General features: G+C 32.3%; 3 protein-coding genes across 5 annotated transcripts; 2 read left to right on the top strand and 1 right to left on the bottom strand.

Moving 5' to 3' along the window:
• Positions 1–2,292: 2,292 nt before the first annotated feature.
• Positions 2,293–15,488, top strand: LOC108770180 (uncharacterized). Its single transcript, XM_018521591.1, has 9 exons — positions 2,293–3,704; positions 7,892–8,895; positions 9,705–9,995; positions 10,742–11,565; positions 12,221–12,388; positions 12,678–12,918; positions 13,286–13,412; positions 13,494–13,675; positions 14,933–15,488. Exons 2-9 carry the CDS (start codon positions 8,014–8,016, stop codon positions 15,176–15,178), a joined length of 2,961 nt encoding a protein of 986 aa, XP_018377093.1. The 5' UTR covers positions 2,293–3,704; positions 7,892–8,013; the 3' UTR covers positions 15,179–15,488.
• A 2,580-nt stretch (positions 15,489–18,068) lies between these two features.
• Positions 18,069–21,610, top strand: LOC108770182 (uncharacterized). 3 transcript variants are annotated; one of them, XM_018521595.1, is made up of 3 exons: positions 18,069–18,642; positions 19,349–19,491; positions 20,639–21,610. In XM_018521595.1, exons 2-3 carry the CDS (start codon positions 19,369–19,371, stop codon positions 21,503–21,505), a joined length of 990 nt encoding a protein of 329 aa, XP_018377097.1. In that variant the 5' UTR covers positions 18,069–18,642; positions 19,349–19,368; the 3' UTR covers positions 21,506–21,610. The 3 variants fall into 3 exon arrangements, with proteins under 3 accessions (XP_018377097.1, XP_018377095.1, XP_018377096.1); XM_018521593.1 differs by having other exon boundaries at positions 18,069–18,647; XM_018521594.1 differs by having other exon boundaries at positions 18,069–18,647; positions 19,314–19,491.
• A 742-nt stretch (positions 21,611–22,352) lies between these two features.
• On the bottom strand, positions 22,353–24,722 carry LOC108770115 (afadin- and alpha-actinin-binding protein). Its single transcript, XM_018521426.1, has 6 exons — positions 24,607–24,722; positions 23,924–24,067; positions 23,653–23,847; positions 23,366–23,497; positions 23,172–23,283; positions 22,353–22,690 (listed from the first exon to the last, which is right to left on the bottom strand). Exons 2-6 carry the CDS (start codon positions 24,059–24,061, stop codon positions 22,485–22,487), a joined length of 783 nt encoding a protein of 260 aa, XP_018376928.1. The 5' UTR covers positions 24,062–24,067; positions 24,607–24,722; the 3' UTR covers positions 22,353–22,484.
• Positions 24,723–25,853: the final 1,131 nt, after the last annotated feature.

Genomic DNA, 25,853 nt, shown 5'->3' with positions numbered 1-25,853 from the left:
ACATTTTTCCGTATCTGTATAAACGTTATTGCTTGTAACGTAACTGTGTCTCTTAATTTCTACGATATCGATGTAAATATATATATATAATATATACTATCTATAAGTACTTGTGTGCATTTGTGTCTGTAAGAATACAGTGATATCTTTTGGCACCTTCAAATGTACACTACAATTTATGCTTTATGTAATGTTTTGTGGATATTTTGAACATGATTACGAATAAAATCGTTTCGTTTAAAATAATTCTAAATTAAGATTAATTTTTTATCAGCTGTTCCAATTTGAGCGTAAAAGTGAATATTACACGACAAACATTGCCATATATTTGTCATCTCTTTTCTGATGTTGAATTTTAAACATTGGATTAATTAACGTTTACGTTGAATTAATATTACAAGCATGCAAAATTATCGGTTTATTCGTGCAGAAAGCAAGCGATGTTATTGCGAAAAACGTAAATTCTTTGTTACCGCCATAAGCAATTCGTGAACGTTATGTATAAGCAGTGTGGGAATCGTTAAAATAGAAAGCAAATACACTCGTTAGCTATGTAGAAACTAGAAACAGAAAGCTAAAAATAAAAATAAAAAGCGGTAGAAACCAGAGATAAAGACGCAGTCATAGTATGCATTGAAATTAATGTACGTTACTACGATGCATAGTACGCCTCGAGGAAATGTGTGTGTTTAGCGATACTGCTGTTAGTGAGAAATACAATGGAATATACGTACAACGCAGACGAGTGTATCTGGAGAACGAGACACGAATGATGGTGACATCATCGACAACGCATGCGCATCAATGGTACATATGTATATCCAATCCATGACCGTATGCCACGTTCGTATACGACGAACGGAAATTCATTAATTCTGCAATGCATAAAAGCGTAGTTTAATTAATTGTAACAAATTCTTTTTGTTTTAATTTTGTTTCCTCTTTTTCTTTGAGTTTTTAAACCATCGAACGTGGCACGTATCTTTTGAGATTTCAAGAGCTTTTTAAAAAGAGTTTGAATCTTTCATATGTCAAGTAACCTTTGTACAGTCTAGCTGTTTACCGGATATTCTTGGATACTCTTCCGATATTTATTTTTTTTTTGCAGTATCAACAAATTTCTGGATCTTTATTCTAAAGTGACGTAAAATTATTTTATATGAAGTACATTTAGTTTATAAGCAAGATAGATATTTAAAGAAAAGGAAAAGTTAGGATATTTTTGAAAATTTATCATGTATCAAAACAAGAGTAAATTTATATGATAGTAAATAATAGTAGATGGTAATAGTTGTGTTTTAACAGCTGTAGAGGTTATTGTATATTTAATTTAATAGTACAATTTGCAATATTAAATAGTATAATTTTTAATATCAATTTATGTATAAACTGCGTTATATGAAAAAATATCTTGCAAATATATTTTTTTAATTAAAAAAATGTATCAATAATTCATTATATAAAAAAAAGGAAAAGATAAGACAAAGCGTAACGATAGTAATAAATAATTGCTACACTGCAATAGTTGAGTATCACAGAAATATCCCAAGATATTAATTAAAAACTCGCAATAAAAATCAACTGGCACATAAAAAGTTCAACGCAATTTTAACCGTTTAAAAAGAAATTTACTACATTTGACTAATTTATGAGTTCAAAATTACGTAAGTAATAGCAAAAAAAAAAACTTAATAAAGAAATAAATCTGGGCGTGATAACGGTTTATCACTAATATCATGCTGTGATATAATACGTCTAAAATACGTACGTAGACGTTTTATTGTGACATTTCGTAACGAGGTTGCGTTTCCATCACGATATGTCAATATACACTCTAAATGTTTGAAATTTCACTCCAAGAAAAGTGATAATTGCGCCAATCTGACAAGGAGTGAACTTCACTTCACTCCTTCAGGAGTGAATTTCTTAATCTAACCTAAAAAATCAACTTTAATTATAATTATTAACATCTCGTTTAACGAGACAGAGCGATGCTTTCTTCTGCCATATTCGTTCATTTTGTGCAAAAACACGTCGAACGAGCCTAATAATTTTTAGATTAGATGTAAGGAGGCTCAACTTAATATTTATCAAAATGAAGTTTCAGTCTCTCCCTTCGAAGAGTGAAATGTATTCACTCTTCACATAGATTGAAAATTTACTCCCATTTGGAGTGATTTTTCACCCTCTAAGAGCGAAAATTTCACTCCCAAAAATTTAGAGTGTACACCGAAACTACTGAGGCCATGCATGTACCTGTACTACGATCGCACGTAGCTACGCTACTGGAAGACCGTGCAAGAGCGATGACGCGGGCGACAAGCGTTGCGTCGCGACGCGTCGAGTTGCTTTGCCTTGCGTCGCGTCGGGTCGTCGGCACGCGTTCCTTCGGATCGCAGTCGTGCGCGCGTTCGCGTATCGCGAGGGACCGGGCATATCTTTGGAAATCGGTGTCGACGATTCGCGCGACCACCGTTCGCACGCGAGAGGCACGACACGAGGTAGGGAGAGAGCCATTTTTCGCGAATCCCGCGAAACTCACGAGAGGTTGCGCGGCGACCTTGACGAGTGCGCGCGCCGGGAAATACGCGGGCGATTAGAATAGATGCTGAGATTAGGACGGACGCGGAAATCCCAGGAGCAGCGGTTTCCTCGGTCGGTGTCACAACGGGAGTGAAGAAATAAAAATAAAATAAAAAAAAAAGAAGAAAGAGAGAAAGAGAGAAAGAAAGGAAGCAATCGCGAAAAGATATCGTCGTTACCGCTATACTGCTGCCACTGCTGCCGCTGATGCAGCACCGCGTCGACCGCGTCGCGCCGGTCCGACGAAAAGTCGCGGCCGCAGATAAGGATCCCGCGAGCGTTCGCTCGATATTTGAGCCACGCAACGAAGCGCTGAAGGTCGTCCGCCGTACACGCATGATCTGACTGACTTCGGATCGGGACACTCGGGTGTGTTTCGGCTACGTTGATGCGTGAGTACGTGCGTACGTGCGTGTATACATGCGCGCGTGTATGTGTGCGAGAGACTGGATCGTTCGCAGAATCGCAAACGAGTCTCTCTCTCTCTTTCTCTCACTGAGATCTTGGTGGAGACCAGTCGCTTATTATTATCGCGCTACAACGATCCACTCTCAGTCGCTATATCGAGAGAAAACTGAATTGAAGCAACGTGCGCGCTTGTATTTTCAGATCGAAACGCTGAAGATATATACCATCGAAAGATTCTCAAGATTGTTAAAGTAAAGTTCGTGAGGTACACGTGTCTAAGGGATCACAGGGCACTTGTATTATTCCGCCCTATTGGATGCATCGTGATGCGGAAGTGACGGTGGATCGATCGCGAAGACAGTGAAAATTGATAATCTGAGACGGAGAACGACACTTGGGAGGGACGTGCGGCAAAGAAATGGAGATATGGAAACAACGTGAAACGTCGAGTATTGCATGCCGATAAGATCGTGAAGTCACGATTAGTTCAAGATTGGCGCAGAAGCGACCGTGAGACACCGGAGCAGACGGTTGTGCTCTCGAGGCACCTTCGTAAGTGAAGGCTATGTGAAACGTGTTTTTCTGACGCGATGTTACGTCGACGCGCGATTCGTATGGTGAATCCGACATCGAGTGTCGAGACGACTTCGTAAAAGCGGTCTGTCACGATTGTGAAACTAACGATTCAGCGTTATTCGAAGAAAATACACAAGGTAATTAATTATCCTGCTGTGCTATACGTTTATCTGAGCAATTTAATTAATCAACTTGCTTTCTAGTTCTCTCATTGTAACTATAAATGCATCAGTTTTAATCAGAATGAAGAAATGAAAGAAATAAAGAATAAATGAAAGGAATATTATTATGAAAGGATTAAAGAAATATTATTTTTGTGTATTGTTTTACGAAAAATCATAAATAATTATCAAGCAAAAATATTTTTTTATACAAATGTTTATGTAAGTTTATTTATGTGTTTATGTACATTTAATTTTTTGAAATTTTTCTTTTGAAATATTATTAGAGACATAACAATATAATAATAATATTATTGTACACATGTATTTAACTATTTATACACGATAACTATTTATGAGACTGTACAAGAATATTAATATTATATATACATATGTATCTACAAATAAAAGGAGATAGAATCGAAAGAAGAGAAAGAATTCTGAAAACAGTTTTACCATATTGATAAGTACTTATCTCCTTTATCACTTGTAGTGTCTTTAAAAATCCTGTTACATGTAAATTACTTAAACAGTTTAATTATTATAATTGTCTCGACTAATTAGCATTTAAAAACCATCATGGGACTAATAGAAATTACATCAATTCTTTTCAGATGGCGTGTACCCGGTTCCACCAATGTAAGAGATTAATTTTAATCTTATTTTAATTTATTCTTTATCTTTTTCTAATTTTTAGGATTAGAGAGAGAGAGAAAGGTAAACAGTAAACTAAGATTAAAGTTAATCTACATTGGAAACGGGCAATAATCATGCAAATATGTATATAATGTATAATTTATATTTAATTTATTACTTAAACTGTTCACAATATAACTTATCAAAGGCTAAAGATAGCTGAGAATAATATTTTCTTATCTATTTACATCTATATGAAGTAATTCTTGAAAAACACATTCATCATCCATCAAAAACTGTTAAAGAAAAGAATATGTATACATATAATTAAAATTTGGCGTTGTTTCTCCTGCGATAAACATTTTTTGTAACGAAAATGTTATTTATATTACGCGCGATCGTGTACGGTGTGTGTACGCCTTTTGCATACGAGTGCGTACGAACTGCGTACGCGTGGTTGACGGTCGCGTGTCCGCGTGGCGAAACTCATCCCAGCACGATGAATTAATACGATTACTCGGAACCGTATCCCATTTCTAAATTGCTTAATTGCTTTCAAACTGTATATCCGTTTCTCGCGACGCTCTCCAGTGATCGCGCATTCATTCAGAGTTTCAAATCCTAGAGGACAAAAGCGGAAAAATACTTTATCAAGGAAATACGATAGATGTATCGCATATCAAAATGCACTTTTTATTTACGATGCTTTTAAGATATACATAATTTTCTCATATTTTACAACATTTTTATTCATTTTGCTACACTGTAATATCTTATGTAACATAACAATTATTTTATTACACATATTTTTTATTTTACATTAATTAATTTACTTTATTAATTTATTTTACATCAATTCCATTTGCGAGTAAGTTTTGTTTATAGATATATATAATTCGTTTGGATTTTTTTTTAAGAAAAATTTGTCTTGTTTTAATTAAGATTTGATTCATAATAATATTTTTATATATAGAGTTCTTGAGATATAATATGGAACTCCCAAGGAGATTTCTAAAAAAAGAATTTTTAGCTATTGTAAAATGAAAATTTTCTATCCGAGAATTGAACCTTTCCACCTAAAACCTAGAAATCTAAAACTTTAAAAAAAAAATGGAATTGCAATAGCTCATATCGTACCCCAGCTCAATAGTTCATTCTGTTGAAAATGTATTTGAATATGATATTGTTTGCTTTCGAGCTAGTTTTATAATCAGGTCTTTTTATTCAGCGTAGAGTTAAGCTTTATCGGAAAAATTTGTTAATCAAATTCTTGAATGGTCTGCTTGGTCGTAACCTTCGCACCAAGATTTCGCAACAAATTTAAAATCGAGTACGAATAACGAATGAATTGCATTATATAAGTCAAAAGATGTGAGCAGCATAAACATTTGAAAACAATCGTTTTCAACAATCCATTCTTTTATTGATAATAATCATTTGTGAATTGATTCTGTAATACTTGGATGAAGATAGCGAACATTATTAAAAGATCTTTCAGTACTTCGATCTTGTATAAATTCTTCGAACTGTTTACTTCGGTATGATTAATGAACAAGCAATCATTTCATTTCCGCTATTCAAAATGGAAGTTCAATAACTGAACAGACCCAATTAAATCAATTTGTTATCATTTTCAACAATTTGATAGAATTCTTTGGACATAGTATTATTATTATTATTATAATTATTACTTAAAGTGCACATAGCATACTATACATTACACTGTACTTACATTGTAATTCCAATGTAATATGTTGTTATAAAAGAATTTCTATTAAAACTATTTTATTACGCGTTAAAGGAGAAATTAATTGAAATGAATTCCCAAAACGATAATAAACGGTTATTAATCTATTTATCTGTATGTAATTGTTATACGCCTGAGAGAGTCACGCCTCGTTTTTTCCTAACGTATTACATTGAGATATGCATCATAATAATCTTATATGTGTAATTAATTTAATTAATGCGTTGAAAATTTTTTTATTAACGCATTCAAGAATTCTACCCTTTCAAAGGCTCGATTAAAATGTTCATTTTGTTCGTAAAATATAAAAATTCATTGCTATGTTTCTACAAATTTTGGACATTTTTTAATCTGAAGACTTTATCGTTGTTAAAACGTTATAGAAAATAATTTTAATATTAAAAAGTTAATGTAATATATATTAGAGTATATTAATATTTGTTCTTCTAATGTTATAAAATTTTCTTGATGCATTTTATATATAAAATTAAAATTTTCTATTAAAAAAATATTACGCAATGTATCAATCTTATACGTATATATAATTAAGAAATATTAGAAAATATTAGGATAACGATATTTTATTGTATACACTCTTATTTTATTACTATATACAAATAACATACGTATATTATGAATATATATGTGAACAAGAAAATTGTTAATAATAGTACTTAATTGAAATTAATCGAAATCTTATTTCACATATAATGAGCATTATGATCTATATTCTGGAAATCGATTATTAAATGGCAGTAATATTATTTTTATTGTCTCGGGAACGTAGGTTATCACAAAGTTTTTAACGATCTCTACTTCGAATATACTCGTTCTTCATGATGTTCTGCAAAACTTTCCATACTTTTATCAGCAACCATTGTTATTATACTTGAAGTAAGAAGATTTCTTGAGCTGGTTCTTGGATTCTAGGGAAAGTTTATGCAAGAATAGAGTATGTGTGTATTTCTGTCGAATATGTAACGAACATGTTAATGTACAGTAACTACCAAGTGATAAAATTGTCAGCAACAAAATACATCATAGTCTAAGATATCAACATGTACAATAATGGAAAACAGAAAGCAACCATATTTAACTGATAATAGCTTACTTAATCGGTAAACATTTTTCGGTAATGATTAAAACAATTGACACATCGCGAATTATTATATTGAAAGAAATTCTTTTGTGTTATTGCATAGTATGAAAGCATAATTTTTTTTAACTGAATAATAACACAATTAGAATAAATAAATTTATTATTAAAAATAGTATTTATTTATCTAAATAAATTTTTTAAAATTTTTGCTGTAATAGATTTTTATATATGATTAATTTTAAATAGCTTGGTACATATTATGTATTACATTACGTAATTCTTACAATCTAATTACGAATACTTCCAAGAAAAAAGTATACTTGAATTAATGATATTTTATATGAAAATTGAAATTTAATTTATATATAAACAGCCTTAAGTAAATATTTCAGAATACTTTGTTAAAATAAATTTATATTATAATTATATTATAATTATAATACAATATATGCACATAATAATTCTATGTTTTAAAGATTGATAATAAATAAAATTATAATAAGTAAAGCATGCACTGAATTAAAATAATATTACTTAAAACCTTAACCTTTTGCATGATTTTTATATTTAACAATATCTATAAAAATTATTATAAAAATATATCTATAAAAATATCTATAAAAAATAAAAGAAATTATTCTTAATTCATAAAATTTATTTTTACTATTATTTATTTTACAGATTTGCGTCGGAACGTTTTTGGGGTCACATTAACTACGTGAAAATTTTTATCAATTCTCTTTGGCAATTATATTACATAAGATTTATATTATATAAGATAGAGAAAATCCAGGCAGTACACTATGGCTCATTCTGGCCGAATTACGCCGATCCGGATCGAAAAGTGGACGCTGCAACCCGTCTCAATTCCAGATTGCTCGTCTGTGAGCTCTTTGGAAGAAGATTGCGGATCAACCGAATCCGAGGACATGTCTATCAGCCCAGATACGTCCTGCCGCTCGAGCGCGGACGCAGACAAGAGTTTCGATCTCGACAAGGACTTCCGCGATAAACTGACCAAATACGAAGACATAATCGAAAAGATCGATAATTTGCGGCTTACGCGCAACGACGAGGACAACAAAGATGCCAATGAGAACGTCGACGGAACGCACCAAATCAGCAACGAAAACGTAGATAACTTGGAGTATCGAAACAGCAGCAAGTCAGGACGTCATACCGATAACGAGGACATAAACAACAACGAGGATAACGTCACGAAAGATGACAATAAAGGCTGTCTGCCGCTTAACATATGCGACGACAAGAAACGATGCCATCCTTTGTACGATGGGAATTCTCTGGACGACGATTCGGAGTCCGAACAGGCGAAACAGCAGGAGCAGGACGACTCCGACGATTCCGATCTAATTCAACGAGGACCAGTCAAGCCCAATTTTCAATCCCCTCGAGCATTATCATATCCTTACTCCATGATGACCTGGCTACAAACGACGCGTGCAAATGACAGCACAGATGCCGCCTACGCGGTAGACTACGACAAAACTGCCGAGCAAATCTTAAGGAACAAGGATTACAGCGAGAAACTGAATCCTTGCTTAGACCAGTTATCGGATTCGAGTCGAAATCAGATGTTGACTGGAGCGATGAATTTGGGGATGGAACCCAGTTGGATCGGAGAGAATAACAAAGATATTTTCCGTAACGGAGACTCTAGCAATGATGTAAGTTTTGTTAAATTACGTTTTATATCAATGATGACGTTCTTATAAAATTATACATCATTTTTTCTTTAATTATACTGCACGTTAAATGTAGCTACTTGAATTGAAGCGCATTTTTGTAGATAGATTTGCACAAAAGTTGCACTAAAGAGAGTATATAAAAAAAAAGATATTTTTAGTTTATCAATCTACTTTTTATATATTAATAATAAACATTTGACGGCAATCATATTGTATATAGAATGTTATTTGAATGCACTGAATATTTCAAACAGTCGAAAAATAATTAGGGATGCTATTTTAATTTCCTCGGTTCATCTGCACGAGAAAAAAAACTTTTAATTCTACTTCACTGAAAAAAAATGTACTAAATTTCAGTAAATATTTGTTTCAATAGTACTAACGAAATATTTACTAAATGTAAACATATTTATTTGATTTAAGCTTTTTTATTTTGAGTAAATACTTATTTACTGTAAGTACATATTTCGTTGGTACTATGGAAACAAATATTTATTGAAAATCAGCAAATTTTTTTTCAGTGTTGTTGCATATGATGAATAAAGAAAATTAATTAAAAATTATAATATAAATAATTTTACCTATACATATTTCGATTATTATATTACAAAATTATTTTAATTATAATGTATAATAATTACTTTAATATAATTATATGTTATATAATTATTCTCCGATAAAAGAAAATTCGAAATGAGTGTCGATGATCGAAACTATTGGCGTTAAAGTAACAATACGACGCAAAAGAGTTCTCCCGCTCTGTAAAAACCGATTTAATCGTATTTCAGACCGCGGCACTTCCCTCCATAGTTGTCGACGATCCGGGAGAAGAGTCCTTGATGGACATCCTGTCGCATGGCGGTTTTCAAGCCGCATTGCTCTCAGATGCCGGCAGTCACTCGATTCCCTCGCCAGGCGCGAAAACCTGGTCCGATTCTCCAGCGAGTAGCTACAACTACGTCGTCTCGAGGTCGAACAGTCGGGCGTCGAGTCGCGCCCAATCACCGGGTTCCGCTACGAACTTGGAGTCACCGCAGATGCACGTCAACGTCATCGGCAGCCCGCTCGGCTCACCGCAGGTAAGTCCGCAATAATCTGCATAAATGTATGAGGAGCGCGCATAAGTAGCGCTTCGACGAAACCCGCATGTCTAGAATAAGTAAAACAAGGCGTCGAAGTCTTGCGCGAGCGATTGCAGTTTATCACACTTCAAAAAAATGTGTAATATTATACACGCCACCCACGTAAAGATTTGAGCTGAATTGCAGATTAAATACGACCGCAAATTAAAATACAGCGTAGTTCGTCTATTTTATCACTGTAGGTTAAATTTTCCAATTTTTTTCTAGAATGAGTAAACCGTGATTGCACATTTTTATAAATTTTTTTATACGTTGAATTAATTATATCTTTCTGGTTACTTAATGTTGATTAATACGACTTATTTTGTCTATTATATTAATTTACTTATTTGATGGTAATATTAATTGTATTCATATTAATTGTGTCAGAATTTATATTTTGAATAACACACATACAGGTAATATTGTAAAAATAAAAGAATACACACACACACACACACATACACACAACTTGTAATAACAAGTTTAAATACTTAAAACTGAGTTCTACCCAACATACCACATTGTTACAGTCATAAAACTCCTATTATCACGTTTGACGAGTCTCATAAAATATTCAAACAGCTACCTGACAGCTAGTATAAGTTTATGTAGCGGTTGCCACTTATTCCTCTGTGACTAAGTACAAATACGAAACGAATTCTCGGCAGATGATTCAGTTAACTGGACACCTTCCTTCGCAGGTTGCATCGACATATCGTGTGCCGCAAACGTTATCCTCTTCATCCTCGTCCAACCAGTCCTACAGCGACGTGTCCAGCCCGAACTACCAGACATCCCTTAATTATCAGACTGAGGAACAGCTTGGCGAATCACTGTCCGGTTGGAAAGGTATCTACGAGTCTTCGGGGACGATCGTTAACAGCAGCGACACAATCGACTGCGCGTTGCTCCAGCTCGTGGAGCAGGTCATAGAAGAGGACAAGCAAGGCAAAGCGTTGAAGGAGCCGCAGGTTGTCTCGAATGCCTCTTGCTTCTCGTCGGCCTATAACGATCGGTGCGTGTCCGTGCAAACGTTGGGGAGTGATGTGAATCCTGTATCGCGCGAGTGTCCTGGGAGCGGCATGCGAAGCGAAAAGCTGGAGGCTTGTTTGGGCATACCCAACATGGACTCCATCCAAGTTGGGGGTCTGCCCATCGATAGCGATCTCGTATCGGTTTACGCGAGCAAGGGGAGCACCGGAGGATGTGCATTCGTGAATCGCGCAGTGAACGGCCACGCGACAAACATGGAACCAAGGTATTACGAACCGCACGCGAAGAACAGCCAGGTCAACACGTCAGCTGTGTCGCAGCACGATGCGAACACTCTGCACGAGCTCGGACTGACCGATGAGACATCCGTGAAGACATCTGAATCGAACTTAAGGACGTCACAGGAGGAGTACACGATTTTCCATACCGCCGGTGAAGAAAAGAGATATGATCAACCACCGTCGGTGTTTGTATCCAGTGATTATCAAATACCAACGATGGTCTCCTCGTTTGTACCCAACCATCCGCAGAGGTAAACTTGATGAAATTACTGCGTGTGCGTGGAAAATATAAAAATGAAGTAAACGAGCGAGAGAGGTGACAGTAATTCGAAATATTGAACAAACTAATTCTGAATTTAACCTAAATCGATATGCAAAGTTTTTCGTTTTGAAATTGGAAAGAAATGATATATCTTTTTTTAAAACAAAGCTTCTCTTTCCTCGAAGACAAAGTCAGTTTCAGTGTTTATGATTCTAGATATGTTTTAATCGCGTGATGCTTGCAAACGTAAAAAAAAAAAGAAACATGTCTATTTCCACGAAGTTATGTAATCAAAATTGATGGCAGATATCGCAACGAAACGGATGATAACGAGAAATGTTGCGATAAATCAATCGTTTAAGTTTCCAATGACATATTTATGTTTCCTGTGCTTTTAAGCAATTAGAAAATACTAGTCTAAGTATAAATCAAATGTAGCAATCCCATGCATGTTAGAGCATGTTTCTTAAAAAATTTTAATTTCCCAATATAATTTTAATTTGTAAACTGCTTTTCAAATCAAGTTGTAATACAAAGTTTTGAATACTGTCATTTTTATATGCACTCCTCGTGTTAAAATAATCACAGTTTTCGCGCGAATAAGTGATAAGAAGTGTGGTTAACGACCCCAATTGCCACGACAGGAACTTGAATCGAGGCATAGTACCGTGGCCTTCGCTAAACTTACCGTCTGTAAGAGCGAGTGAGAGGCTGAAGGAAGGATTGCATCCTAAGGAAGTGGAAAGAGCCATGAGTAATCTGCTGAAAAAGTCCATAGAGGAACTAGCAGCCACAGATGAGGATGGTGACACGTAAGTAACTCGTTCTATTTTATTAATAATATTATAAATGAACTTGTTTTGCTTTAAATGTAAATAGACGAGAAGAAAAAAGCGTACATTATATCGCATATAAATAAATAAATTAACTGATGATGCTAAATCTTCTTTTGATGTAGCAATAGTGTAGTTAGTGTAACAAAAATTAATTAATGTCGAACTTTTGAAAAGGAGATAAAGAAATAGCAATAAAAACCGTTTCTCTTTTTTCAAATTTTCTTTTTTATCTTTTGTGCTAAAATATGACATTTGCGTGTAACAGAGCATTAATGTGCCTGGTGGGCAACCCAGAGGAATTAACAAAGAAGAAAGCTTATTTGGTGCCATTGGTCGAGAGATTGGGCAACCTGCCGAGCGCTCTATCAATGGTGAATAATCGCAACGAGGATGCTTTGTACTTGGCCGCTATGAATTGTCCGGAAATGCCATACGTCACCGGATATCTAGCTGCCGCAATGTTACAGAAAGGGATCGATATCAACCAAAGATTATATCATATGCGCGTAAGTTTTCTCACGACTCTTCTACGCGAAAGTGGTCGTTTTTGTACAGTTCATTAAGGCACTCTAATGTAATAATTGGTCACGCATTTTTTTAATTAGGTATATGTTACATTCGTGGACGAATCTTTAAACGAAATAATTCCTATTACATAGAAAAGGTTCTCTCTTATCTCGGCGAACGGTTATTCGTTAATACATTTCTGAACGACTAATTGCGGCTAATGTAATCGCTGAATAATTACAATACGCACGATGATCGCTCTGAAAAAAGAACAAGCATATAATTATTACGATTGAATAAGACATTAAAGATAATTTCATACGGCGAACAAGTTTTTTATATCTATCGCCGTTTCTATTATTTTAGGGCGACACGCTGATACATTCAGTTGTAGCACGCGGCGATTCTCATGGGGAGGTCTTGGCGGAACTGTTAACGTTGAAGACGGTGCAAGGAAATCCCGTGTTCGATTTATCGAGGTGTAATTATGATGGTTAGTTAAACAGGAATGAGATTAAAAGCATGAAATTGCACAGAAATCCGATACAAGAGTAAAAATACGTGTGCATTTCAGGGAGAACCGCTCTTCACATCGCAGTCGAATCGCACGATCCTTTCGGACGAGGCGTCAAGTCCTTGGGCGTAACGGATCTTCTCTTGAAAAATGGCGCAAATATCAAAATCAAAGAAAGCAAGTGCGGCGATACTGCTTTACATATGGCAGCCTCATTGAGTTGCGATCCTGCACTCGTGAAGGTAATCCACCTGAGGGATTTCCCAGCTTCGCGCGTCAATTACCCATGAAATTGTGAAGTTACCCGTGTAATAATCGGCTCATTGGACTGATAAAATGATATTTATACGTTCTGCAATGTGTATCACTTCTTGGAATTAAAAAGAAGTGTTACAAATATCGATATGAGAAACCTTGGGAGTTTCTTAGAAAATAAGAAGAAGATACAATATCAAGAATAACAACAAACATTGTTTTGAAACATTGAATAGTTTTTCAACTTTAATCCCAAGAGATTTTCCAAAATTAATTCTAATACATGTAAATAGATTTGTTTTTCAATTAATTTCAAATGAGTTTTAATTAAGCAGTAATTTATAACTTAAATGCTATTAAGATGGTATATTGTTAAATATTGATAATTCAAAATTTATAAAGACAATCTATCAAAATTTCATTAAAGGAAGATTTAATTATAAATTTACTCAAAGATCTTATAGTTAAAAAAAATCCGCATCTTCTGAAACATATTGCGTGATAATTCGAATGTTGTGTTTAAACATGAAAGGCTCACTCATTTCTTATCTCTTTTCTTCATGTCTCGATTGGTGGATAAAATCGGTAGAAAGATCCACCAATCAGAGATGGCTATAGAAAGTAAGAAGTTGAAGCAAGAAGTAATTGATCACTCTTATTCACCCAGAATTCCGCGCGATAATCTTTGACATGCAGTCGACAGTGTTATCAATTTGATTACAAATAACAAAACAAGTTATATTAGGCGTTAATAAAATCAATTTTGCGTATTTTGACACGTTTTTCTCAATCGCATTTAGATATTATATAACACGTAAGATAATTGTCTCTTTTTTGAGAGGGACCGCAACATCCGCCATTATTTTTCATTTTATCCCGAGAGCATTTAATCGTAATAATATTCTATACAAAAAGTTATCTCTTCCTTTCTTACAACAAACACAATTTTTCTAACAAGATGTCGCACTCGGTTTCTTGTCCCGCAAAAATCAGTGATTTTATCAAACAAACAAACAAGCTAATTATTTATAAACAGATAAAAAAAATAAAAGAGATGCAAATATGTAGAAAAAAGATATAATTTTTTTAAAAATAAATTGTAGATTAGGATAAATCCTTAACGCAAATTATTAAACACACTGGTGATTTATTTAATATCTTCGTCTTAAGATTAAATTCTAAGCACGACATTGTTGATTTCTATTTACGCAAATTATGCTGAAACTTTTCTCGCATTTTTGTAGGTATTGCTGCGCAAGGCTACTTCGAATGTTGTGAACGAGACCAACTACATGTATAACACACCGTTGCACATGGCCGCGGCGGTTTCGAGTAATGTAGACTTGGAAAAACAGAAAGATGTCTGTCGACTCTTGATACAAGCTGGAGGCCAGACGAACATACAGAACCGGCAAGGAAAGACACCGCTGGCGCTCGTGTTGCCAGAAAGGAAAGAATCCATCAAGAGGATATTTTACAAAAAAGCGTGATAACAATAAAAGACATTGAAATGAGCTCGATTGATGGGCTTTATATAAGACTGATTTCTGCGGAAGTATTTAGGAGCACTTGGACTCCTTGACGGTTTCCGCTCCATTTTGTGAACTGATTGCAATAGGACTCGCGACGTTCATCACGAGCAAACCCTCAAGACTGTGACTCAAACCAGCAAGGAGTATCAACGATACGTACAACGTTATTAATCGCATGAAATTATTAGGGAAGTTGTAATCCCGAGTTGCGCGAGTCGTCAAGAAGAAATCATAATTTACTAGAACATCTTCGTATTCGTAATGTCTATTTAGCTAAATTAATGTTTTTCGTTTAATTTTTTATTTTACTTTCAGAATGACATTTACTATTCTAGTTGCAATCTAGTGATATGTATAATATAATTTTAATATAAAACGAGACTAAAATTAAACATAAAATCAGGCATTTTACGTTAAATATGAAATTGTGTCTTAAAATATCTTTATGTCATATATTGCTATGTCTTTAAGTTAAATTTGTACAGTTAAGATAGTAAATACTAATACAATTAAATTATATAATTGAGTAATTATTGCACTCAGTAATGTTTAAATAGCTAACAGAAGCGAATATTTTAGTACCTCAGACCAAATACTTTCTAGAACTAGAACTTAACATTACTTACGATAAATGTCGATCAATTTCGCTTATTTGATTCATGACACTTTATTTCCTTTTCTTTTTCTGTTTCTATTCATGTGATAATACCTACTTGCATTCTCATGATTTACAGTTGAAGTGTACAAAAGTTACTCCATTCAGTTGCTCAAAGTTTTATTAAATCGCGACGTTAGCAAACCGGATTGTTCTATTATAATATTTACAGCGTCTTTCTTTGATTAACATGTATGTACATATCATTTACTGATACTATTTTATGTAAATTAATAACATTTAAATATTAATTTTCAATACAAACATTCGTGTGAAATATGTACATATTTTTAATATATCAAACGTCTATGTATAGTGTAAACCTTGTTTCACGAATCGAGTTTTTCCACAGTTTTTCCAGCTATTTGTGACATCAGCAACAACGGGAAAGAAGTCTCTCGTTGAGAAATTTTCTCTATTATATCGCGTTATTTGATTTTTACTTGGAAACGTGGTCTGGAAAGAGCGAGGTGATCAGCCAGATCTAAAATCGTTACGTGGAACGATCGTAAATATTATTACGAGATTAATCTCGGCGCCAATCTTCTTGCCGCCGTGTGTATAGACGTGTACTTCTTGATTGTGTATTTCCATGAATTGAAAAGCTGGTACCGTAAAAGTCACCATGTTGTGCGTGGTGACTCCATATCAGTAAGACAGTACGGTGTGTTGCAGGAGTGTGTATGTGTGCGTGCATGGGTATTACGCGAATTTTGTTTAACACTCGTCGATAAAAGTGTGCTACATTAGCATATATGTAAATCGTAAATATATTTTTATACACACAACTATAGTGTGTGGCGCCCGGTATTTCCGTCTCTCCCGCATCGCGAGCGATGTTGTAATCCTTTGTAATCTGAATGCTTCATGCGACATATCTTAATGTATATTAAAGTCCTTGTTCATTGATTTATAGCAGTGACAATTCAAACGTTTCGACCTGAGCGACAGACATCGAAGACCTAGATACAAAAATAAAATGAAAATAGAATATCTGTCTATTCTTGCAAAAAATATTTCGTATATTATAAAAATTGAATATATAAAAAACGTGCTGTGTTTTATTTTTTAAAAAAGATTGCATTTTTAAAACATTAGTTTTTCGCCCAATTATATCGTACTTTTTTTATTCTACAAGAAAATAATAATTTAATTCAATAGTTTCACCTGCTTCGCTTATATATATAATAGCCAATCCATCACTGTCCTGGTGAAAATAAAAATCGGAGCGTAAACCAAATAGATATAAGAGAAAAGTGACAGAAATATAGATAAAACTCTCAGGAAACCAAAATTGGTACAAAAGAAAGCGTTTTAAGAAGAAACCGCTTATCTTTTATGCCAATCATTTAAGCTTTCTTGGAGTTTCATTTACATTTGTGCCACTCTCCCCTCATATTTGGTTTATGTTCCAGCCTTTATTTTAAAATGTTTAGTAATTCGCTTAATATTGATTAACATGATTATTATTCTAGTCATTTTAAAGTGATGCATTATTAAATTTACAAAGACAAGGATTGCTCACTTCTCATCCATCATACGATTTTTTTTTCCTTGTATTTCCATCGCGCATGTATAATCGCTTAATACGAGGAATCATAGGTATTGCAAATTAGTACAAACTAACTAATTTGTAATTTAATTTGCCGTTGCATTATCATAATGGTTCTGACAAGCATATCAATTAGAAATTTTTCACTATCCTGTAACAATCATATTATTATATTATATACCCAAGCAAAAGAACAAGTCACGGTAACGTCAAAATAACATTAAAATGAATCGGAAATGATTGAAAAATAATTTTTAATAATCATTTTGGAGTCATTTTGATATCATTTATCATATTGACTTGTTGTTCTGCTAGAGTATGATCATATAGTTTTCTATAAAAATTATAAATCTTTGTAAAATATTTGATTTAAAGATGTATTTATTATTTCTTCTATGTGTGGCATATATTACAATATTCATCCAAATAAATGTTTTAAGCTGCAAAAAACAAACGTTTAAAATAATATTGTTAAATATAATGTTTTTATTTTTACATTAATAATAATCGTGTAAAAATGTAGAAAAAGTAATTTCTAATATTTTTAGAGTATATAATCATTAATCACTAACATTGAAGTCAACAATTATAAAATAACTTCTAAAATAGTTTCTAACCATTACGTGTGTATTACAATGACATTTATAGAATAACATTATCAGAACAATTATAATATCGCAATTTATCGTACAATAATTCTCAGACATTCTTTGTCAAACTGACTGCGTTCTTCCGGTCTTATCATGCGACAAAAGCATACTGGTATTGTCAGACCGACTATTATGTAATACTAATTGGCGCGCCAAACCCTGCAGAACTTTACAATCACCGGAATATATTCACCAAACAGTACATGCATGTCAATCTCCATAAAAAAGCGGTACGAAAGAACTGTCTATCTTAATCGCGCACTCGACCGTGGATTCATCTGTCGGCAAAACGACCCCCGAAATAGTCATTGCCTGCTATCGTTACGATACGTTCAACATCGAGAAAGTAGTGTTCGTTGTTCTGGCGAGTTCTTCGTGAAAAAACAGAGGATCTGCCGACGGGAAGCGTCGCTAAAACATACCGGAAATTTGAAATTTAATATCAAAAGAAGCTTGAAGAAAGAATATTGTAGAAGGCGCGGATAAAACGGTTTTTAAACACAAAGACGACAATGGAAATTTAGAAAGTTTAGTTTTACCATACGGAAAACTGCCAAATTCGAAAGTATGGTGAGAGCATTTCTTTTTCATTTTTTGTTTACAATATATTATCTTTAAAATATGTTATCTTTTATTATTATCAAACTCAATGTACTTACTTGTATTATAATAACTTGTATTAAAATATAAATTATATAAGTATACTATATATGTATTTTAATATGCTACTTTTAATTATATCTATTTTTCAAAACTCATAATAAAATTTTATTACTATCTCTAAAAATATGTTCTGTTGTAGAAGCTTTTTTTGCATTAATGTTCGCTTTTTATCAATAAAAATTCTGTTCTGTGACACCAGAATAATTTTTTGTTCTTACTTTAAACAATATTTTTTATTTATGTTTGTCACATTTATTACATTTATGAGCGCATTCATATTTAACATGTGTCCTATAAATATCAGCTACATGATAATTTATAATTGTCGTCTCTTTGTACATCGAAAATTACGAGATAACACATATTCAGCAATCAATATATTAATATGCTCGCTTTTAATTTATATTTACATGCAAATAATTAATATTTATTTGTAATGGATATCTACGTTTTTTTAATCACAAACCATTTATTTTCCGTTTAAAAGGAAAAGCCCCTTTTAATCATAGAATAATTCGGTTGTGTGTATACTCTTATTAATCAGAAATGAAACATTTCCCTTTCTAATTTTAGCGTGAGTACAATCGACGGTGAGATTTTATGTGCAGATACAACGTGTACGTTGAATATGGGAACGACCCTACTCGCTGTAATATTCATTGTGGTATTGTGCACAACTGCAAATAATATCAACGAACAATGCCAAGTTCATAATGAAAGGTGGATTACGTGTAGCTGCATCGGAAACGAGGTATACTGATTAACATCTCTATATCATATCGCCATAATCTCTGCACTTCACTTGTATTTTGGTTTTGTTTCAACAAATGCTTATGCATTGGTCTATCTTGAAATAAATCGCCAATTTGCATAGATGTATTGAACGTCAATTGTTTTTTTTTGCAAAAATATCAGGTAGTTAGAGAGTAATTTTAGAATTACAAATATTTTTACGATGATAGAAGAATTACAAAAAGTTATACTTCCGATTATAGTCAAGTTTGAGTACTCTTTCTTAGCATTGTATAATTTTTTAAATTAAATATAACTAAAAAGAGAAGAATTTCAATATATACATTGTAAGATTTAAGATAAAAAGATACATCGTACCTGGCGAGAATTTCAAAATACTTATAGAACTTCTAAAACTATAAGAAAATATATTTAATTTTTACAGTTGACTTAGTGTACGTACACTCTTTGTATTTAAAGTGAAATAAGTACATTTTTTATATTTGGTAACAATAAAAAGTGCAGTTCAGTTCATCAATAAATAACGAACTTCGTGACTTCAACTAATCCCAGTTAATTTAACTGTAGCATTTTATTAACACGGATAAAATTAATTTTCTAAAACGATTGTTGTTTAAAAGCAATAATAGCATTAATTAATTGTAAGTATAAAAGTATACGATGGATATTTTCCTTTAAAGAAATTTCATTTAAGGAACATCGTCTTCTTCTACAAAAATTGCCCATTAAAAATTTTCAGCTGATTTTGATAACATTAAACATGGATGGATAACATTATATATATATGCAAGATGTTATATATAACTATATAATTATCAATATATCTATCTTTTAATAAGAGTCATAAACAGCCACTTGCCAATAATAACAGATTTATTTTATAATTTAAACTAATATTTAATTTATCGTTTTCACTTATTTTACGAGATCGAGACTAAAAATCTCAACATCTCAATATTTTTATGGCGACTTTCTTCTTTTGTCCTACTTTTTTTACTAGCTTTGAAATAACATTATCGTTTACAGTGTACGTGGTGATAATTATCTCTTCGTAAAAATGTTAAAGTAAAATACATAAGAATATAAAATAAGTCGACATGAAATAATTGAGGATGTAGTGCCCTTAATTGGATTTAATATTTTAGGAATTTTTTCTACCAGAAGCATACAATTACACGAACACTCTCAGCGTGTCGGTCACAGGATGCGTTTCAGCAAACCTCCATTACTCCAGTTTTCCGGAGGCGAGCAATATCGAGGAAGTAATAGTTCAAAATATCAGTGGTAGCCTGAGTTTTGACGTCTTCTTTTCGTCAAGCCATATGAAATTGTTGAAGCTCTCGAACATTGGTCGGATACCGCTGATAGCAAGTCACACGTTCACGAACTTGAAAGCTATTGACACGCTCACGATCGAGAATACGCTCATCGAGACTCTCGGGGAAGAGTTTGCTTACATCAATATCTCGCACTTCATCATGATGAACGTTACGATCGAACGAGTGTTCTACCTAAACGTCTCCGAAAAGGGCACGAAGTTGCGCATAGTAAACAGTAAGCTACATAATGTCACGGAAACCTTGAATTTCGCCAATTTCTTAAACATCGAGATCATTGGCTCCAAGTTCGAAATGCAGAAACCGGGGCTAATGTCCATCCAAGGCGATGTCGCCATCGTGAAAAACAACATTTTCTCGAACGTGAGCATGAACTTGGTCACCACGACTGCCATCGTCATAAACGGCATTTGCGCGGATGGCAAGAGCACTTTAAGGCTCAGTTCGAGGAGCATTGATAGCACAGATAACAGACTACCGAATGAAATAGCTTATCCAGGAAACGATCAGCGTGGAGAACCTCTCACGGAATTTCTCACAATTCGAAACAATACGGTCTGCAAAGCAGGCAACTGCAAATGTTCGATAAGTAGCGGACAGGCTTCGTGTCCTGTTCGCGTCAACACAGTATACATTTTCTTGTTAACAGAGTTCATATTTATACGCTATCTTTGATATCTTCACTATGTTGTAATACTACCATATGAGTCTGGCTAGATAAAACCGGTTCGTGAAAAGTCAATCTCAATTTAATATTGTGATCAAAATGTAAAGTAATTTTAAAAAATGTAAACAGCATTTAGATATTTCTAGACATTGAATCATGCGATTATACTGAAGACACTGGATACTTAGTGATAAAGTGCAGTTGCTTGTCAAGCGAGAAACTCGAATTTATTTCTGGATTCTGCGATTTTACATATGATAAGATAAAGAATTTTATATAAAGGAGTATAAAGAGAAACAAAAATAAGTCCGATAATAACACTAGATAAATAATATTTGTATTTTCTGAGAAGAACAAAAAATCAACTAAGTATTGCGTTGTGATGTTACAATCACTCGGTTTTCCTTCATGAGCTATAGAGGAAAACATATAATTTGCCAAATTTTTAAGCTATTTTCTTGTTACATTTTTGTAATATTCCACTTATTCCATATTAGTCCTCAATCTATTCTTTGTTTAACATTAGTTATATATGTAAAAGGAATTTACTTTGAAAAAAAAGCCAAATTTAATTAAGTAAATATTTAAATTTTTATTGGCCTAGTCCGGTTTCTTTTTGATTGACCTGTATATTCTTATTCTTTCAAAATTATAATTATCTACTATTCATTTAATTATAATTGTAAGTATAGAAGGAAAAAGTAGGTAAAGAGAGAACAGATCTATGTTAAAACACACGAACTGTATATATGAGTTAGGAAATCACAAAGCACCTTTATTTAATTCACAAATTTTAAACAAAATCTTTCTAATATACAAATTAACAAAACTTATTCAAAATACTTAAAGCTCTGTTTACAAAAACCAATATTACTACAAAAGTTTATATTGCTGTATTATTAGGAATATACACAATTCTTAGTAATTGTACTTTTTCATGTATGTCCAAGTTATAAATAAATTATAAATATCAATTACATTTGATGCTCAAATATCTGCATTAGTCCAAGCTCCAGATGCTTCAATATGTAAAGCAATTCCAGTTTGATGTAATTCCAGCGCTTCTTTCAGATTATTAATTTCTTCCAACATATGTCTATTGTTTTCTTCCAAACGACAAATAGTTTGTTTGTACGAAATTAGCTCCTTCTCATGCATTTTTTGTAATAATTTATCTCTTGGTGTAAAAGAACCTATATCGGCAAAAAAATCATTGTACATTATCTCAAATTTTATTACATATGATATGATTATAATCATATTCACCTCTACTAGTACAATTCACCGACGATATATTCGTTAAATATTAGTATTTATTGAAGATATATTTGACTAATATTGCATTAATAAATTGTACTATTAGAGATATGCATTAAGCACCAAGCATGTTCTGTGCAACATGTATATAAAGTATTTTCTATAATTATATAACAAGTTGAATGCTAACCCCTGGCCACTAAGCAATTCGCTATGCAACAAAGTTGAACTGGTTGCATTCATCGTTGTGCAAAGATAATTTTATTTGTGAGAATAGTGAAGCTATTCATTAACTAATTAAAATTCAAATAGATTCCGTATATTATAATATTGTATATTATGTAAATATAGAACAAAAACCGTAGTCACATATTAAAAAAAAAAAATTAATAACTGAAACACGTGATATCAACTAACCAGCAGACTTTTGTAACTGCTCTTGGAGTTTCTGACTACTCTGCGTGATTCTTCTTATTTCATGCTCGTGTTGAGTTTCTTTAAACTGAATTTGTTTCTTTAGTTTTCGTATCTGTGTAAATCAGACATTATATTTTAATTTTTGTAAATTATTCAAATCAATCAATACCAATTTTATTTTTAATAAATCATACCTCGTCTCTTTCCTGCTTCAGATTACGTGATGCATCTTCATATTTAACATTTAGTCTTCTTTCTCTTTCCTCTGCTTTACATATCATATGTTCTTTCTTTTGTATATCTTCCTTCAGACGTTTCACATGATTCTATCAATAAATTTATAATTATACACTACAATTTAAAATTATATCTTAAATAGTATATTTAATTTCCACATACTTACCAATTATTTTACTGTGCAGCGTGAAATAATATAAAATGTCTCAGTACTTATTCATGTTTTAAGTAAAAGCAAACTCACCTTAAGATTAACATTATCATTAACAGTTTTATGATTTAAATCAATCAATTGATCGTGCAATCGCATTAAGTATCTATGTTTATGTATCATTTTCCATGCAGCATTTATTACTTGTACAGATAGGTCTTTCAATGATTCTAAGGTTTGCAAATCATTATTTATGGTTACCAATGGGATACCGAATGATTCAAATTCCTATAGATTTAGACATTAATCAATATCAAGTATAAGCATATTCTAATAAGATTATTGGCTATGTCTATCTCATTACTTCATTCAGTGTATTCAAGGATTGCTGTAAATTATCTTGTTTACAGAATGCTGCTTCTTCACTAATACAGTTGTTTCGTACAGCAAACATACTTCTCAGATCTCTTTTTAGGTAATTACCAGTGGAAATTGCACTCATATTTATCTGCACACATCATTTATGTTGTAAATAAAAATAAAATTTACCATTTTTTGTATAAAAATTGTATATCTCTTACAAAGTATATATAAAATATTAAGTAAGCATATTCAAGCCTATATATAAAAATATATTCTACATTTTGTAGAAGACAGCATATTTTTCATTAAAATGATGAACTCTTTCAAATAAAATTTAGTAATTACTTATATTTTCTTAATTATTAGAATTGTTATCAAAAGAAGGATACACACCAAACAATTATATTATATGAATCTTTCAAAATAACATTTTACAATGATGATAAATGATATATATTTATTGAAAGTTAATATTTGCATTTATTTTTGCGCTTAATTCATAGCAATCGAATAAGATGTTTCATAATTATATACATATATCCAATAATTATCTTAATTAAGAAAATTGATCTCTTCCCTGTATTCCTAACCTCAATCATTCCAAATGTATATATATCTCTTTCCCAGATATTTCATCTTAGATTAATTTCCTAACCAGTCCTTTTTAATCATATTATTACTTACTATATAATGTTCTTATATATTATAATGTCCTTTTTGTTTCATTGCACGGATATAACTTTGTTATTCTCTCCGATCCTCCTACACCTACACAACAATCCCCTACGTTGGCTAACCGAAATGTCTGAAACCTAAACTTTATACTTTACCCTCTTTGGTGGCTCTCGCGCATGTCCACATTCTAGACTCCCCTCTCTCTTTTACTCATTCTTATTTCCAAACAGATATATCGAATATGTACTCTCATAATTTTATGATCAAAGAAGACACATAAATAATGATCATTTTTGAAAAAGAATGTGTAAAATTTCTAACCAAAACTAAGTTTTTTAACAAATTATTAATTATTTAATAACTAATGACAGTTAAAAAAAAATTTTATTAACTTATTACCCTTATAGAAATTTAGTTAACACTAATTCTGGTCAATTAGTCACTTATTTTCAGTATTGTGAAAACACTATTAGTAATATTTTTAATACTCAAAATATAAATGATTAATTAGCCAGTACTAATACTATATATATGTATATATATAAATTTCTATAAAGGTAGATAAAGATGTTATCTTTGATTTCTAATTAGAAGATTTAGCTTTCTGCTTAAATTAATTATTTTCTAGAATAATTTATGTTATAATTCTACCCTGTAAAGTCTCTAACGCAAATTATATAATATGATCGTTTAAAGTGGGATTTACAGAAGAAAGATAAATGAATTATATGTATTCGTGATTTATTGATCACAATACGTGCACCCCATTACAATTGACGCGCGCGTCTATTTATCATATACATTATTATCAAAATTACAAATAGAATTTACAGATTTAGCTATAGCGTGTTATTAATATCATTGACATTCTCTAATTACTATCACAATGTTTTTATTGCACGTCTTATTCTATTAATAAACATATTTTTCTTTCCGCTAAAAGACCTCTCGCATTCATTCTAAATATAATTCAAGACTGATTCGAACACGCTGCATTTTTAATTTATAAACTTTGAATTAAAAATTCTCCGTTCTTTAAATAATGAAGGCTATTCTTCCTCTTTAAGCCTTAATCAAAGAAATGATTTTCGAAATCAATTATTTTGCTCATTTCATAAATTTTCTTCGCAATTGAAATTTGGCATTATGATAATAATCACTTTTAAATAATTCAATTTCATTTAAACTATGAAATTAATTTACTATTCAATTTTTTTTTAATGTAACATTATATTTTTTAAACTTGCTTGCACATA

The sequence above is a fragment of the Trachymyrmex cornetzi genome, unplaced genomic scaffold (genome assembly GCF_001594075.2).
Source record: "Trachymyrmex cornetzi isolate Tcor2-1 unplaced genomic scaffold, Tcor1.1 scaffold99, whole genome shotgun sequence".
Classification (NCBI taxonomy): domain Eukaryota; kingdom Metazoa; phylum Arthropoda; class Insecta; order Hymenoptera; family Formicidae; genus Trachymyrmex; species Trachymyrmex cornetzi.
This window is presented reverse-complemented; position numbering and strand designations above follow the sequence as displayed.